The sequence below is a fragment of the Neofelis nebulosa genome, chromosome 11 (genome assembly GCF_028018385.1).
Source record: "Neofelis nebulosa isolate mNeoNeb1 chromosome 11, mNeoNeb1.pri, whole genome shotgun sequence".
In the NCBI taxonomy this organism is placed as follows: domain Eukaryota; kingdom Metazoa; phylum Chordata; class Mammalia; order Carnivora; family Felidae; genus Neofelis; species Neofelis nebulosa.
Genome location: NC_080792.1, coordinates 17,675,920 through 17,694,223, shown reverse-complemented (window position 1 = coordinate 17,694,223; position 18,304 = coordinate 17,675,920). Strand labels below are relative to the sequence as shown.

Here is an 18,304-nt window from a genome sequence, read left to right as displayed (position 1 = left end):
CCCCACTTTGCAGATGAGGAAACAGAGGCTTGGATGAATGGGCTTTGATGAGTTGAGGAGGTTAGGAATTACGTGGGAATGTAATTATATTTTCATGGGCCTTTTTTGTATAGACCTGTGTTCAGTGAGGGTCGTGAACACATAAACCGACTCCCAAGGACAGTCTCCAATTTGTGACTCTTTCTGGTATTCTCTTTGGGGGAAGTACACCGTAGAATGACAGTTTACTTGCCAGGCACCTCCTTTATTAAATGTCTTCACAGTTATAGTAATAACGCATTGGATTATATCTATTCACATCCCTCCCCTTTGAGATGCCCAGAGGGACAGGGACTTTGTTCCGGGTCAGAGAGAAAGCCCCAGAACAATTCTGTCAGGGTTTCTGCTCTTGTTGGGGGGCAGGGTGGGGGGCGGTCGTGCATTGCAAGCTGATATCTGAAAATCACAAAATTAAAACATGCCTACTATCACGAAACCATAATTTTCCTTAGAGATTTTTGTGGGGAAAAAATCATAACTCTTAAGCCACGGAAGTATCATGGAGTTGAATGCAGAATTCCCATGAACCTTCAGGGTGACCAAAAATCTTGCCCTGGACCCGAACCCAGCTCTGGAGGTGACTCATCTCTGCTGTCAGTCACTTCCCCCCATGCCCTGCTTGCTGTTCCCTGCAGGTGACCTCCAGAGCTCACCGTTGTGCACTTGTGTGTGTGTGTGGGGGGGGGGGGGGGGTTGGTGACAACGTGATGATGTCAGTGAGGACTCATCATGTCCCTTTGTCGCCCCTGCTAGTGGGGAGTATTAGGAGCTGGGTGTGAGTATGAAGTCCCGGGATTAGTGCCTCCTCAAGCCCGGGTCCTTCACAGACTGTTGGGTTTTGCTGTGTGGCCCTGGGATCCTGCCTGTGTTAGTTTTCTTCAGGATTATGGGGTTAGCGCTCTGGACACCCAGAGGGTGTCTTTGCCAGTTGAATAGCCTCACAACAGATCAACTTTTTAGAATAACAAAGCAGGGGCCATTTCTAAGCTTGGACTAAGCTTATAGTCTTTGTTCCTTCATCTTGGTCCTTAACGTTACATTTCATTTTCATGTGTTTATTTTTTTTAAGGGAGAGTTAATTTTACAAGAGCTCACTCTGTTTTTAAAGCTCTTTTGTCCATCTTTGCCCTCACAGGATAGAGCAGGGTTTCTCGAACTGCATGTGCTATAAACTCTTGGCAATTCAAGAAAAGGCTTTTGACCGGACACCAGACTGAGGAAACCACCGAGTTTCTGGAAAGAGCTGTTGGCTTTCCAGTTGGCCAGGATTGGCAGGGACCCCACTTCTCCCGTTTCTCAGCTCTCATTGTTTTAAATATTCACTAGTAGCAGAAGCCTCACAGCGTTTAGTAGTAACTTGCACAAGGCTTCCACATGCACTGACCTTTGAGCTGTGTAACCGTTGACGACATAGGAGGTGCAGGTGGTCACAGCCCCGTTTTCCGAGTGAGGAACCTGGTCCCAGGGAAGGCTCAGTGCCCGAAGTCACCCAGCTAGTTCGTTCCTGAGCCAGGTCGGCACCCGGCAGTCTTTCCCCCCCGCCACGCCTCTGAGGGCTCTTTGCCCTGGTACTCTTCAGAGCCACACCCGTAACTTAGAAGACCTCCTTCTAGACCGGGCACTTCTCAGAGGTAGCACTTGCCTCTTCTTTGAGTCAGTTGATGCGAGGCAGACTGTGCCACACGTGTGGGTTTCAGGGCCAGGACGAAGGTGGGGCCTTAGAGAGGCGTGAGGGCTCAGAATTGGGAGTCCTACCATCACCCCCTGCTCCGGCGGCCTTGCTGGGCTCATCGTGGTTCCGGTGGGTTTCACGGGCCACATGGATTGGCATCTGCCTCTCGCACCGCCTGTGGGCACCCGAATGAGTGGTGGTCCCCTGTGATGCTTAGAAAGAGGCACGACTTCCCTCTCCCGAGCTCCTGGGACCCCTGGCTTGGGCACCAGCTCCCTGTGCAGCACAGCTCCTTGTTCCGGGAATGTTTTCGGCCCGGAGCTTCATTTCCTTCCTGATTGATAACTGCATAGTTTTTGCTGCTGTTTTTTTAAGCGCAACTCAGGCAGGGACTCAGCCTTCAGCCTCCGTTCCTCAGGATTTTCCTGGCACCCGCAGAGTGAACTATGTCACGCTCTCGGCGCATCCCATTAATTGGAAAATAGGCTAGTGCGTGTAGCTTTGCTTGCAGACCTCTCTTTAAAAAACCAACAAACACAAATCCTGCGGGAGGTGAAAGGGAAGCCAGTTGAAGGATGAGGACATGATAACTTTCTTCAAAGAAGTGATCGAGCTGTCCCATTCCCTGTGTAGAGTGATTATCCCTTAGGAAGCAACACAATATTGTGGAAACAAATCTACTGCGTTTGAGTCACGGAGATTCTAGTTCAAGTCTCAGCTTTGACACTTTCTAGCTAGAGGAAGTTCTAGTTCCAGAAGCGCCCTGGCGCGTTAGGGGAGTTGGAAAATCGGCGGATTACCAGAACGTTCTTTCCAGAATTGTCCAAAGATGGCGTGAACACCTTACAGAGCGTGTAGGAGGAGGGAAGTGGAATTAGACAGTGGTTCTCAACTGGTCCTGTCCGCGCCTCCACGCACGTACATTTGACAGTGTTTGGAGACATCGTCTGGTTGTCACAGCTGGGGGATGGGAGTTGCCACTACACGTTGTGGGTAAAAGCCAGAGGTGTTTCTAGAAACTCTACAGAATGTAAAATAGCCTGTCAGACAAAGAATTATCTCGCCCCAAATGCCAGTGGTGATGAGATTGAGAAACCTTGAGTTACGAATAACATTTATTGAATCTAATTGTCCCCGCTTATATCCAGTGACTATTTCATAGATGTCCCATTTCACGGGTGAGAAGATTGACCTTTGGTGGTAATTTGGTTATGCGGTTATCCTTTCTGCTGGCCTAGGTAGTGAGAGCTCCGTCGTGGATGGTCAGAACCAAGCAGAGTGAGCGCCTGCTGGGGAGGGACAGATAGATCCACTAGCCTCAGATGTATGTTGCACCAAGTGACTTTTGAGGTCCCTCCTGAGAATCTCATTCTCTGATTTCTATTTTGAAATGGGATTCGTCTTTTTACGGCATTAGAGTGGCAAGCAGGTAGTTCGTGGCCATGACCAGTGAAATCCCTGTGTTTTGTACACCTGTGAGTCTTACTAATATCCCGGCACTGTCGGACCAGAAGGCTAAGTCTCTGAACAGGAGCAGCCAAAATGCCTCCCCTTCCCCCTATCTCATCCACCTTCTAGGCCCACGGAGTTAATTTACCAACGTATGTAAATGGGCCCAGCCGGTTGTCCTGTGGGAGGACTGTAGAGGCACACATGAGGGGAGAAGAGGAGGAGAGGCAGGGAGAACTATTTAAACTTTTAGAAAGATTGCAATTCGATGTCAGGTTGCTCATCAGCATAATTCTGCCAGTTTCGCAGGTAAGTGCAGTTTCTCTCGTGAACACGGAAAACCGAGAACTTTACTCAGTGGCTGTCAACCCTGGCCACAGATGAGAGTAACCCGGAGAGCTTTTGAAGCACACGTGTGTCTGAGCCCGTCTGCCAGAAATTTCATTATCTCGGGAGAGGCCTGGGTACCTGACTTGTTAGGGCTTGTCAGAAGATTCTAATGTCCATCGAGGCCTGGAGAACCCCTGGTTAACTCCACACTTCAGTCCTGCCCATCATGCTCAGAAAGACGTAACTCAGGTACCTGTTGACATGATTCTGTCTCCAGGAGACTGGAAGGAGGGCTTGTGTCCTCCGTATCTTGCAGGGAGCGGAAGAGGGGACACACTCTGGTCTTGAATTCACACCTGTCAGAATCTTCAATTAACAAAAGTTTCTCCTCATCCTCCACGTTTCGTGTTTTAAATTGGCCGGTAATTGTTTGCATAATTTTTTTGCAAAGCTTGGAAGTTTTCCTCTCCAGACTGTTTCTCACCGACACCGTAGATAGGAAGGGGGTGATTTTCATTTTCAACTTTTCGTTTTTTGTTTTCACTTCCGTTGCCGTCTAAAAAATCCTGTCTGTACCTTAGAGGAAGAAGCTTTAAATACTTAATGAGCTCTGAGGGAAACTTTTTAATAACAACCCAGTTAATGACCTGACACCTTATGATGGATTATGTGCCTTGAACTGTAGTCTCCAGACATTTTTGCTTAGTGAACCTTATGAAGAATTTTGAAGAACGGTGTCTCGCACATTAAAAAAAATTTTTTTTCTCATACATTTTTGACACCTGTAATTTATCAGTAGCTCAGTAAGTTATTAGCCCAGTAGCTGCAGGAGATATAATTTCTAGTGTATTGAGTGTATGAAAAATTTGGATTTTTTTCATTTTGCAACTACAGACATGGCTCATTTTATGGAAAATATCTGCCACAAAATTAACGATCGTTCCTTATTATTTAATACAGTCAGCCATAGGAGGCTTATTTCCTATCCCTAAAAATCTGGCTTCATCTTAAAAATCAAATCAAAGGAAAATTGGGCAGATTGTAGATATGGGAGACATTGCCATTCGGTGTCTTCAAGGAGCCTGTCCCCCAGGCTGTGGTGAAAGATGTGTCTCTCGTGTTCTGTCTTCTCTCTTTGCTCCCTCTGGGGCGGTACGTTTTCAAAGCCTCCCTTCATCCCGTGCTTTTTACACCCGGCCAAATGCGTGCCGGTAAGCTGCGGGAAGGGTGAGGAGTAAACCTTTCTTTGGAAAGCAGGGGAAGGGGAGCTGTGGTTTAGGTAAAAGCAGGTAGGGAAGGAGAGGCAGCAGCAGAAGTCACTGCTTCTCGGGCAGATGGGGTTTAGGGAAGAGAACATATGGCAGGATGTAGAACATGATTTCTTTAAAACCGCCCGTGCCCAACTTCTCAGAAGGTCTTTGTGTATCCACAGAGGCGGGCACACTCCGGTTTGAGAGTCCCACTTTGAAAGATAGGAAGGGGGTGCTTAGTAAGAATAAAAATCACTCCGTTTCATTTCCTTTTCAAACTTATACCTTGCTCATTTCATCGTTTATTAGGATATAGATGAGGGGCGCCTGGCGGGCTCAGTCAGCGGATGACTCTTGGTCTCGGGGTTGTGAGTTCACGCCCCACATTGAGTGTGGGGATTGATTGAAGATAAGATCTTTTAAAAGACCTGTAGATGAGAGAAGAACATAGGCAAGAATATGCACGTGACAAATCCGAGATTACGTCCCGTAGGAGTTTGCAGGTTGCAAGAACTGAACCTGGCAGGTGTCACCCTGAGGACACGCGGAGTTGAGGACACAGCATAGCAAACTGGGATTTCCTGAGGGCAAGTGAGGAGCCTGTGCAGGGTTTTCCTTAAGACCCTTGTACATGAAGTTGTCCGCTCTGTACTGTGCTGGTGAGGCCATGGGCTCCAGAGCCAGACTGCTTGGGGTCACATTCTGGCTACTACTGACCAACTCAGTGACCTTGGGCAAGTTCCTCAACCTGCAGACAATAGTCTCTGGCCCATCATGGGAGAGCTACGCAGTAGCTTGTTACGCTTTGCAGTCTCGAAGCCCTTTACCAGACTATGGCTGGAGCTCCTCCCCCCGGCGAGCTTCACTGGAGTCCCCTGGCCCGAGATGTGATTGCGGCCAGAGTATGGCCAGTGCCGAAAAGAGAGTACTAAGCAGGATGGGCCTGGGATTGCCGAAGCTCAACTCCAGGCTGTCTTCATGGCGCCTTTATGAACAGTCAATGTCCTCGTGGAAACCTGTAGAACTCCAGTTCAGGATTGTCACTCGCTGAAATGCCAAGAACGAGACCACATTGAGTTCCATGTAACCTCGTCGTCTGCTTGAGTACCTTATCCCACACCTGCAGAGCCATTGGCTGGCCGGGCAAGGAGACGACAGATGGACGACTGCTGGTTTCAGATGCCCTGAGATGTATGAGGAAGAGCATGCTAATGAATCAGACATTGAACTTGAGGTTACTTAGGTTCCCTTTTCCCGAATATCCCAATGACCCTGTTCTGGCTACTAAGGGCATCTGTCGTGAACTTCTGCAGGTGATTTATTAAGGTCTCTTCTTTGGTAGCTGAGTTCAGAGACAAACCGCAGAATCCAAAGGTGTCTCTGCCTTATTTTTTTTCTCTTTTATACATATAATCTATTATTTAAATTTCTTGCAAAGAAACTTGATTTTAAAACTTCCTAAGACATGAGATACTAGTCTTGAGGAAATTATTCTGAAATCTCAGGCAATTGAAATCTTAGGAAGTTGTAGGATAAAATCAAAAGCACAAAATTAAACAACATGGTGTCATTAAATGAACCCAGTGACACATTTTCCTTTTATTTATTTATTTTTAATGTTTATTTCCGAGAGAGAGAGGGAGAGGGGGGCAGGGGTTGGGGGGAGAGTAGAGAGACAGGGAGATACAGAATCCAAAGCGGGCTCCAGGCTGCGAACTGTAAGCATAGAGCCTGACACCAGGCTTGAACCCACGAACCATGAGATCGTGACCTGAGCTGAAGTCGCCAGGTGCCCCACACGTTTTCCTTTTAAATTAACTTTGAAATGCAATCTCAGATCAGTTTGCTTTGTAGGAAGGAGAATATGTATGATTGTTTACCTTATTTTTAGCAGATTATATTCATTAAAATGTTTTAGTTTATTCAGCAACTAACTTTTACCAAGAACGACCGTAATGCCTAATGTTTCTCTGCATTTGCATTATTTACAAAGATACACTCTCCTTACAAGAAACTGTCAGGGTCATTGGTGAGGCTGGGCAGCTCTGAAGCAGGTGTAAGGGATAATCGTGATGCCAGGCTGTGCCCCAGACTACGTAGGGTGACGGGCTGTGGCCTCTTCCCTCCCTGGAAGATTAGATGGTTGCGGGTGATGGTCCGTTCTCCTAGGTGTATGTCACTAAGCTTGTCTGGATGAGGGGGAAGACCTCTCTTTGCAAACAGGAATGGAGAGGAGGTGAACATCAGGGTGGCACACGGTGCAGGTAATGACCCTGCGCCCGCAGATGGCCCACTGCCTGAGATGGGACAGCAGCCCGGCCACACCTTCCCCTCACACCTTCCCCTCACACCCCACCCCCCGGGCCTTTTCCTCCACCATCTTGTGCATTGACGTCTCTGTTCTTGTCGCTGCTGGGTTCACACTAACACTGGCTCCCAGGTGCTCCTCTGGGCCCCATGGTAAGGACTTGGCATACACGATCTTGCCCGTTCCCTCATTCCACAGTGACCAGGAGAGTCCAGGAACAGGGCGCTTCTGAACTAACACTGAGCCTTCCCCTTACCTGCCTGGTCCAGACCCTTGCACCGCCTCATCCGGACAGCCTACCCTCTCTCTTCCGGCATCTTCCCCTGCAGCCACTTCTTCCAGCTGGCAGGGGACCTTTCTAAAATGCAGTCCCTGCCAGTCGTTCCCTTCATAGTGGCCCCTGTTCTCTTTTCCTGCCACGTGCCCACATCCACAGCGTTAGCCCGGCGCCTCTGGCTGCACACCCTTCCCTCGCGACCCCCTTCCGTCCCCCCCCCGGCCAACTCCTACTTCGTGACCCTGCTCAAGTTCCTTTGTGCAGGTGTCCTTGCCCTTGACCGTTGGCAGATGGAGTCCCTCCCTCTGTGCTGGGCCCGAGGCATCCCGTCCGTGCCTCTGATACGCAGCAGCGGCTGGGGTGCGTGGTGCCTGCCTCGTGGAGCTGCACAGACACTGGCCGCCCGTGGCTGCTGAGCAGCGGGGATGTGGATGGTCCACACCACAGTGTGCTGCAGGCCAGGGATGGGCACCGATTTCGTGAAAGGAGAACGTAAAATAGCTCACTAGCCATCTTTCTCTCAGTTACACGTTGAGATAACATTTTGGAGGAATGGGCTCAACTAAAATAAATTCTGAGAATTAATTTTATCTGTCTTCCACTTTTCACTGTGACTACTAGAATTTTTCAAATTCTGTGGGTGCCTCGCCTTCTGTCGCACAAGGCTGGTTAGTTTCTCTCCCTAGGAAACCGGGGCACCTTGTCTCTGCACCTTTACAAGGTCCCATCTTGTGCGTCTCGTCCCCAGAGTTCTTTCCCAGTTTTTACACCCCTAGAGGTGATTGGGCCCTAAATTCAGATTATCAAGTGCTTGTACTACAACGAGCTGTGATTTCCGTGGCCCTCCTTTGACCTGTGCCCTGGACTATGCCTCTGTTTAGAGCAGAAAGAGGACTGAATGTTCTTGAACCACCTCCGCCCGCTGAGGAAAGAGGGGACACTAAGCACATCTCATCCCCTCCCGTGACGACTGGGTCCCCGCAGCAGCTGGAACTCCCTCTGAGCCCACACGCGAGTCCCTTCTCACGGCTCGGTGTGTACTTTTCGGCCTCTCCTGGACTGAAGCCACGCCGCTCTTGCGAAGCCCGCTTGAGTCTTTGCCAGTACGGTGGTTCTTTGCTCTGTTTACCGCTTCTGGTTTGCAGTCTGAGCTTTGAGCAGAGCGTCCTTTCAAATAAATACTCTTCACGATAGCACACTCATCCGCCGTGATTAAATTCTGCCCGCCTTCCCAGTGTGGTGTTCTAGGAGCCTGCAAAGGTCCCGTGGGCCTGCTCTGACATCTCGTTGACACGGAAGGCTCATTTGTTTTTTATAAATAAGGGCTGGCGTCTCCAGGACCTACCTTGCCCTGTTTTCGTGAACGGGAGGTCTTGTTCCTCAGCTTAGAAAACTAAAATGGCAGAGGGGCGGGCAGCATGAACGTGGCGTGCGTCTTTCTGAGCGAGTGTCCAGTTGTGTTTGCTTTTACGTTCTGGTGCCCCCGAGTGAATTTTGGCAAGCACGTGTGCATTCAGAGGGCGTTTCATTGTTGCACCTTTTTATTTCTAGCAGAATGCCAGTTGGCTCTTGGATTAAGGCAACTTCGGTGACCTATTTTAAGGCAAGTCACCCCGAAAGCCAGAGGCCACCAGGTGGTGACACATCGGATTCTGCAGCGTGTGGTGTGGGTGGAGGCCAGACTCACTCGGTCTTTGCGAGCCCCAGCCGCGCCGTCCGCGTGGCGGAGGCTGATGTCTGGGACAAGCGCAAGGAGAAACAAGACAGTCCTTCCTCCCTTCCGTGCGGCGACAAAGCCAGCCTCATGCTTTAGTGAGGAATGAGACAGCACCTACAACTAAATGCAAATTGACATTCAGGTGACTCTCCCGGACACTAACTGTTGAGGAGTTAGGGTATTTGTAAGCCTTTGTCTGAAAGCTTCTGTAGGGGCGCCTGGGTGGCTCAGTCGGTTGAGCGTCCGACTTCGGCTCAGGTCGTGATCTCACGGTCCGTGAGTTCGAGCCCCGCGGCGGGCTCTGTGCTGACTGCTCAGAGCCTGGAGCCTGTTTCAGATTCTGTGTCTCCCTCTCTCTGACCCTCCCCCGTTCATGCTCTGTCTCTCTCTGTCTCAAAAATAAATAAACATTAACAAAAATAATAAAAAAATAAAAGCTTCTGTAAAAGGCTCTCAAGCCATTCATTATTTAGATTATTCAGAGTGTGTACCTCTCGAAAAATAGAACCTGTTGCCCCCATCAACTCGGTCCTGGTGCCGGAGCGTGGGCCACGTGCTCTGGGAGGAAGCAGACGGGGAAGTCACATTTCATGGGTTAGCGGGAAAGCGAATGGGTTTTGTTTTTGTTTTTGACTTAGTGTTGTGAGGTTTACCTTCAACTTGTAAGAGACACAGCACTAGTCACGCTATAGCTTTACTCTTAAATTCTTTTTCTGTAGCTTATATTCTGATTCCTCAATACGTTTCTTCCGTGTGGCTTGAGAAATTCTAACTATGGTCTTCCTGGAAGTCACTACTTAATAATTTCTAGGATAAAACCCCAGGCAGTTGGTAGCACTGGATGGTTTCCATTTAATGAGGTTGAGTGGCTTTTAAACCTGGGATGGCAAACACGCAAAAGGAAATTAATTTCAGATCATAGCTTAGTACACGTTCTTTCATGTGTGTTAACAGAACCCATTGTCTTGAAACTGTATGTACATTTCATGCGAGGCACTGATATTTTCTATCTCCTATTTAATTTTTTTTTTTTTTTTTTTTTTTTGAGAGAGAGTAAGTGAGCAAGCGTGTGTGTGACAGTGTGGACAAGAGGCAGAGGGAGAGAGAATCCTGAGCAGGCTCCATGCCAAGTGCAGAGCCTGACATGGGGCTCGATCTCACAACCCTGGGATCATGACCTGAGCCAAAATCAAGAATCAGACACTTAACCAACGGGGCCACCCAGGCGCCCCTTATTATATTTATTTTTTAAAAAGTGCTTCTCATGAGCTGCCAGCAGGGTTGCAATTCGTGTTTAAAAATGACTGTCCTGGGGCGCTTGGGTGGCTCAGTCAGTTAAGCCTCGGACTTCGGCTCAGGTCATGATAACAGTTCATGGGTCCGAGCCTCATGTTGGGCTCTATGCTGACAGCTCAGAGCCTGGAGCCTGCTTCAGATTCTGTGTCTCCCCCTTTCTCTCTGCCCCTTCCCTGCTCATGTTCTGTCTCTCTCAAAAATAAATGAATAAACATTTTTTTTAAAGTTTTAATAAAATATTTAAATGGGGATAATTATTTTAAAGGGGAGAGGGGCAGTCTTCAGTATACTGTGATCATCATTTAGAGAGGAAGCTCTAAGACATTGTCAGGTGTATGTATTTTACTTCTCCAGTAATGGAATATGGATTTTTGCTTCACCTTCTATTGACACATTTCAGGGGCTCCATTTTGCCTTGTCATTAGGTTGGAAAATATTTGGTGGCTTGTCAGAAGGGAGCATTTATAATTGTGTTACTGACTTGCACATTTGCAGCCTCTAGAACAGGACAGGCAATTAAGGTTGAAACTGACAGCATTTACCACTTACAAACAAGCACAAGAAACACCAGTGTGAGCTGAAATCAGTTTGGTTTTCATAGGCTCATAGTCAGCATGATGCTTGATGGAAATAATTGTGTCATAGAAATTGCCAAAAATTGATTTGATTATTGTATTTTCACAACACTGGCGTAAGGTGGCCTCAGCAACGTCCGGACGTTGCAGTGGCCTCAGACATGGTCTCTCCGGGGCCCGTGGGTGGGGATCCTGCCACAACAGCACAGTCCGGCATCCTTGAGACACTCCCCTTCGCCGGCATGTAGGCCACTGATGGGCTCTCCGACCCCCTACTAGATCCCTCCTGTGGAACTGAAGGTGTGTTTTAAAGTTGGTATGTTCTCATTAGCCTACATGTTTTACATCTCCTGAAGCTTCTATCGTTCTGGCGACGGTGGGCTGGGTTTCCAAACCCATCACATTCCATTGACTGGTGAAACATTTAAGCCAATTTCTCCGTACCATATGCTGTCCCATACTCGATCCCTGTTTTATCTAAAATGTGGGGGCGCCCCGGGTGGCTCGGTCGGTTGAGCGTCCGACTCCGGCTCAGGTCATGATCTCGCGGCCCGTGAGTTCGAGCCCCGCATCGGGCTCTGTGCTGACAGCTCGGAGCCTGGAGCCTGCTTCCGATTCTGGGTCTCCCTCTCTCTGGCCCTCCCCCACTCATGCTCTGTCTCTCTCTGTCAAAAGTAAATAAACATTAAAAAAAAATAAAATGTGGTCTGACTACAATCACCCTTGATGTAAACCAGAAAGAGCCTTCCGTTTGCTCTGTTCGGGAAGTTGCTTCATCTTTGGCTATTTTAGAAATTGTGTATTAAGTCAAGTGCGAAAACCTGGGAAGGTACAAGCAAAGCTGCTGACTGTGACAGCGAGTGCCCCGGGGATTCTGTCACCTGCTCCATTTGTGGGCAGCAGCAGCAGAGTCTGAACAGGAGGTATTGGCCAAGAGAACGCCCCAAATGGGCATTTTAATAGAGCCCCACAAAGTCTCCTCAAACTGCTATCATGAGAATCTCTTCCCACCGACACCGTATTGAGCCGCTGTCCCCGTGAGAAGCACAGAGCTGGCGTACCGCTTTGCTTTCCCGACAGTTAGTGAGACGCAGGGCAGGGTATTAGTTTGGAGCCCAGACTCCGATACAAAGGGGCCCGAGTGCAGCGCCTGCCTTACTACTATAGCCCTGAGCGGCAGGTGCCTGGGCAAAGCTGCATGCACTTTACCGGTTTACAACTCCGATAACATCTCCCCAGCAAAGCAGCATGGGCACGTCGGTGTTTTTGCGACTTGTTATTAAGATGCACTTAGGTGAACGATTGATGCGTCGCTTTTCAGAGATAGGAGGGCATCAAGCCCCTTCAAGGGAGCCCGTCTTCCTCTGATGTTTGTATCCCATGGCCGTTTCCTTCACGGGTAGCAGGAGGGGACGGGGGCAAGTGGCAATACCACACTACTCACGTTAGGTAGACAAATAGTTTATGGTCAGTAGTCAACACGCTTCTGGTTTTTGTTAACATTCACACTAACTTTATAATTAAATTCGTCAGATGGAGAGCAAGAGCACTCCCCATCACTTTGGGCAGCAAAGATGTCTGCCTTTTCCGGACCTTCTGCCGATGGCTACTTTTGTTGAGATCCACAGCATTAATTGGCACCTGTAGCTTTGTGCCAGATGAGGTGTTTGCGTGCTGGGTTGTAGCCAAAGTAGCCAAGATAAAAAAAAAAAAAAAAAGTACGGGAGAATCGCATCATGAGGACTGGGGCTAGTCTCCTGCTTTACGTACACCTGGCCAGTGGTGACTTTGATTTTTTGCTGTGCGTCGTCTAGAGGAGACGGATAGCTATCTAGTTAATCAAATTTTTTTAAATGACCTAGAAGGAAATCCTGAGCTTGGAGTAAATCATTTCAGTAAATCTCGTTCATGGTTACCAACTGCTTCTTTTCAAATGCAAGAAGAGAAGTTTTCCAAGTACGTTTAAAAAGTAGTTTCTGGGCGCCTGGGTGACTTTGAGCGTCCGACTTTCCCTCGGGTCATGATCTCATGGATTGTGGGTTTGAGCCCCACGTGGGGCTCTGTGCTGACAGCTTAGAGTTTGGAGCCTGCTTTGGATTCTGTGTCTCTCTCTCTTTCTCTCTCTGCCCTCGCCCCGCTCACGCTCTGACTCTGTCTCTCTCCCTTTCTCAAGAGTAAGTAAACATTAAAAAAAAAAAAAAAAAAAAAAAGGTTCTGTGAATTAGAAAATTCCTTGGTAAACCAGCAAGGAGTGAAAACAAGAACCCAGGATTTTGGGTTAGGAGGGCTGGATTCTCTCTTGGGCTTTTCCTCAGGCTAGCAGTGGGACGGGTCGGATTTCACCCGAAGAACTTTCCAGCTTTTAGGCATTTTGAATATGGTAAGAAGCTGCGTGTGTTTATAAGAGGGTAACAGACTTCTACGCCAGGGTCACCTAAATGTCCCAAGCCATGACACAAGCACCTTTACAGGACGTAGTGTCAGCAAGACCTGTTGAACACCCTGTGGTCCAGGCCAGTGTCCCCTGGACCTGAGTTAGGACTTCCCGGGTCTGAAAGGGGGTTCGTGAGCTCCTCCAAATGAATTTCATCTAGGTCTCACGTCAGAAAGATGAATGCTGTGTGGTAGGACAGAGACAGGAAGAAGTACGGTGTGTCCCGAAATTAACCAGCAAACTTAATCCATGAACTTGGGATTCCAGAGTAGTGTACTTATAAGAGTGAAAGTTTGAGGCCATTTTTTAATGAGAAGTAATTTGTAAGATTTATTAATCATTAGACTTTTACTCTCTCCCTGGACTCTCAGCTCTCAGGAAGCTCTTTGTAGCACTTAAATATTTGTTAGGATGTTCCCCAAGATGTCACTACTGTCTCCTGTGTGAACTGGGCCAGCTGTGCCCCCAAACCCTCTGTGGTCCCGCGTGTCCCTTCCCGTACTGATCACATGCTCCCCAGTTCCAAGACCCGATTTGTTTCCATTCTGGGGGGTCACGGACACCCTGCAGGGGCTCGGGCAGCTCAGGTTCTGGTGGACCACGCCCTGGGCTCCTCCCCATCTCCCAGGCGACGTCTGTCTGCCACTCATCAGGGCCTTCTGCCTTGCACGCATCCGCACGGATGCTGCACTCCAGTGTCAGGCCCTGGCCCTTTCTATTTATAAAGAAACTTTTTTTTTTTTTTTTTTAACTGAAGCATCGTTGGCACGCAGCGTTACGTTAGTTTCAGGTCTGCGACATGGTGATGACACCGTACCTCACTCCTGCAGGGCTCACAAGTGTAGCTACCCTCTGTCGCCCTACAACGTTGTTACGGTGCCACGACTATAGGCTGTACGTTTCATCCCGTGACTTACACAGAATCATTATGTTAAGGAAACATATTAAATATTTTATTTTATTTTTAATTTTTTTTAATGTTTTATTTATTTTTGAGGCACAGAGAGACAGAGCATGAGCAGGGGAGGGGCAGAGAGAGAGGGAGACACAGAATCCGAAGCAGGCTCCAGGCTCCGAGCTGTCAGCACAGAGCCTGACGCGGGGCTCGAACTCACGCACCGTGAGATCATGACCTGAGCCGAAGTCGGACGCTGAACCGACCGAGCCACCCAGGCGCCCCACATATTAAACATTTTAAAGAATACCGACGCTCAGTGGATGAATGGGGACATTAACTCTTTGCTCTCTTCTCCACAGACCCGAGACGACTTCCTGGGACAGGTGGACATACCCCTGAATCATCTCCCGGTAAGGACCATTACCTGCTTCGTGGTGCATGCCGTGAGCAGTGCTTTTCATTGTTTCCGGTTGGGTGTATTTCAGAGCAGTATTTCCCCAAGGCAGTGGAGCAGGCTGACATGAAGGGCATGTACGCTGACCCTGGCCCTTTCTAGAAAGCAGTCTCTTCGGGGGGATGGCAGAGAGCTTAACTGTGAAAATCGGGCGTATCTGAGTCATCCAAGTATGCCTGTCTGCATCACCCGCCTCTTTCTCTTCTGGGCTTCCTTTGTCACATCATGGAAAACAGCTCCCTTTCTCCGTCCAACCCTCGCCCTTGTCACCGGAATGTTTTTGCTTGCAAATCCACCCTTTGGGGCCACTCAGACATTTGTTGTCTTTGTGTAGAATTACACGTGCTCCTTCTCCTGGGCTACATCCATACAAGCTAGCGCTTCCCAGATTGGGGTGTGTGGCTTTTCTCAGGCAGCAGGGAGACCAGAGAAAAGAAGCTGTTGGTTCTGGGCGAACTTGTCAGCTGGCGTCACCCACCGCAGCCTTAGAAACTGTACTGAGTTAGCCCGTGTGATGTTGTTGCCATTGCTTTCTGCTCAGATGAGTCGCAGAACAGTTGGAGTTTGTGACCGATGACTGAGGCTAACGGTGTCTTCTGTGTGTTCAGAGGCGATGTAGGTAGCCTGGGGAGACTTGACCTGGAGGCCTTGGGGAAAGGCAGGTTGGCTCGAATTTCAGCTACGGTTTTCCAGATTGTTCCGTCCCCACCCCTCCTGCTCCTTCTTCCATAGGGCAGCACAAAGTGACTCAAATAGTATCTCAGAGAGGGTAAGCCAAATGTTTCTGCCTTCCAAGGCCATTTTGTTAATTTTGTTAGTTTTTTTTTTAAATGTTTACTTTTGAGAGAGAGAGACAGAGTACAAGCAGGGGAGGGGCAGAGAGAGAGAGGGAGAGAGACAGAATCCAAAGCAGGCTCCAGGCCCTGAGCTGTCAGCGCAGAGCCCGACACGGGGCTTGAACCCACCGAGAGATCATGATCTGAGCCGAAATCAGAGGCTTAACCAACAGAGCCACCCAGACTCCCCCTTGTTAATTTTTTTTAAATACTTTGTGAGCAAATAGCATCAACAGTCTATAAACCAAAGTGACTTAAACTGCCTAGTGCAAGTCTGCTGCATTGAAATGGTGGCTGTTACCATATGTTAAATACCAAGAAAGACTGTGTCTTACCCAGGAAGCTCTGAAGAGATGTTGTGAAAGGATTGTGATAGCAAGCAATTTATTCTTACTGACTCAGGGGAGCTATTGAGGAAGGAAGGTTTCGAGCGCGTTCCCTTCCCAAAGACTGGAAGGAAAAGTGATGTCACGAAAACATTATTCTGTATAAAAACCTGAAGCTCGCAGGTACTTGCAGAGGGCGCGTGGGTTGCACGGGACCGACTACGTAAGCCTTCGCCAACCTGGTTGCCCTTTCAGAGTCACATGGGGAGGGTGTGGAGGTCTCCACGTTTGCACGGAAAGACTCTTCACGTGTTCCTGCATCCGTTGGCCTTCTGTCTGTGCTCTTCAGGTTGAAGCCACCGCTGACGTTTTCAGGCGGTATTTTGTTGGTTGGCCAGTTCTTTCATGGTTATCCCTAACCGCCCTTGTCCCTGACAGAAGAACCACATCTCTGTCGAGGCAGATGAGGTGCTAACACTCTTGAAGAGGTGTGAGTGGAATGTTTTAAACAACCTGCTCCAACAGTCCCCCGTTTGACTGTTGATTGAGTGCTCATTGGTTTGGAAAGGTTGGGTGGGGCTCGGAATGGAACAGCGTTCCTCAGTAGAGGGAATAGCTTAGCTCTGGGTTTGGGTGGAGGCAAGAGTGAGCTTCGAAAGGATGAGCTGGTGCCAGGGCTGGAGGCTGGAATAGAAACCAGCCGATGGAAGAAGGTAGACAGCGAATGCCTGGAGGACACTGAGAACTTGTGTGTGACCCGAGCCAGGTGAGCAGTGGAGCTGCCCGGTTTTACACCTGCCCCACGATTGGCTTATGCTGGAGTGCAGCAGTCTTCGTCCTTAACGATGGACGACTAGGTTCGTGGAGCCAGCTGCAGTCTGGGAAATGGACCACAGAGGAAGCCATGCAGAGGCATGGCGGTGCATTCTTCGCCTTCTAAGTGGTGGTAGAACCCAAGTAGCATATTCTGAATGGACATGGCCTTCGGGCTCAGGGTTTGAGGTGCTATCGTGGGTGCATTTGACCCTATGTGTAGGGCACTCGTGGGAAAGTTGCACGGTGTCGTTTTGTTTTGTGGAACACAAGCGTGGGTGTGAGAAATGGACGTTAGCATTTGGACGTATTTTGTGAAGTCAGTAACGGTTGCTCCTTTCTTGATAGCTCCGTGCCCGTTGTCAAGGCAGGTTATGTATATGGCCGGTAGAGTCAATATTTGTCAAAATCAAAAAATCCTAGATAAAATAGGAAAATGGTGTCATCAGTGATGAGAGAAGATAATGGAGAGCAGTAATGTGGGACATTTGCCGTTTCTAACCCACGCAGGCCCTTTCGAGATTGAAGGTATCTGATTGGATGTTTGGTTATTAATTTCATGCAGGCCCGTTAGCCGATAGAGAATGTATCCTTCAACAGCTGTTTGCTGATGGATATGATGCTAATCTCTGAGGAAGAATCCGGCGAAGCAGCTTTCTTCCGCATGTAGCCTAGCATTGTCACCTGTTACAGTAGCCACGTGGTAGTTGAGCGTTTGAACGGTGGCCGATGTGACTAAGGAGCCGAATTTAGAATGTTCTTTCACGTTCTTTCATGTTAATGAATTAAAATTGAAAAAGCCTCGTGTGGCAAGTGGCACCATATTGGGGGCACATGTGAAGGTGAGACAGTGTTCCCTGGCTTGGGTAAAAAATAATTTATGATTCCAGATTCCCATTGCCTCAGATACTAATTCTGGCTATTAGAGGGATTCCTAAACCCCCACCAGATTTAGTTAGTGATTTTGCATTCAGCCATCTCCCCCTACCTGAGGCATGCATCTGTGTTCTATGCATCTGATACACCAAGATCATTTAATTTAGGTAATAAGAAAAAGCCCAAATGTTTAAAATCCTAGAAATTGAAGAGAGTTTTTTTTAAATCTGTATTAGCAGAATACCTAATAGCATATATCTTCATGCTGATATATATGTATATCTCATGTATATAGATAATTATCACACATACATGCCCATTTGTTTATTTTAAGGCATTTTATTTTATTTTTGTTTAATGTTTATTTTTGAGAGAGCGAGCATGAGTGGGGGAAGGGCAGAGAAGGAGAGAGACCCAGAATCCGAAGCAGGCTCCAGGCTCTAGGCTCTGAGCTGTCAGCACAGAATCCATTTCAGGGCTTGAATCCACAGAGAGATTGTGACCTGAGCCGAAGTCGTACACTTAACCCTCTGAGCCACCCAAGAGACTACTATTTTAGGGCATTTTAAACAAGAGTGAGGCTTTATCTTATTGCCTCAAGATATCACGAACCTTTATTCCTAAAAAAAAAAAAAAAAATCTGTCTTGACTCTGGTCTAAGAAATTATTGCCTTAATTTTTGAATGAAGCTCTTTTCTAAATCAGGAGCTTCATGGAGAAGATCCCAGATAGCAGAACCGAACTTAGAATAATC

General features: G+C 48.2%; 1 protein-coding gene across 14 annotated transcripts in view; it reads left to right on the top strand.

Annotated features, from left to right (window-relative positions):
* NEDD4L (NEDD4 like E3 ubiquitin protein ligase) overlaps nucleotides 1–18,304 on the top strand; it is a 343,799-nt gene that overhangs the window by 243,936 nt on the left and 81,559 nt on the right. For all 14 annotated transcript variants that reach the window (XM_058691969.1, XM_058691970.1, XM_058691971.1 and 11 more), the window contains one exon: nucleotides 14,605–14,655. In XM_058691969.1, coding sequence (XP_058547952.1) covers nucleotides 14,605–14,655 — 51 coding nt within the window. The remainder of the gene's footprint in view (nucleotides 1–14,604; nucleotides 14,656–18,304) is intronic.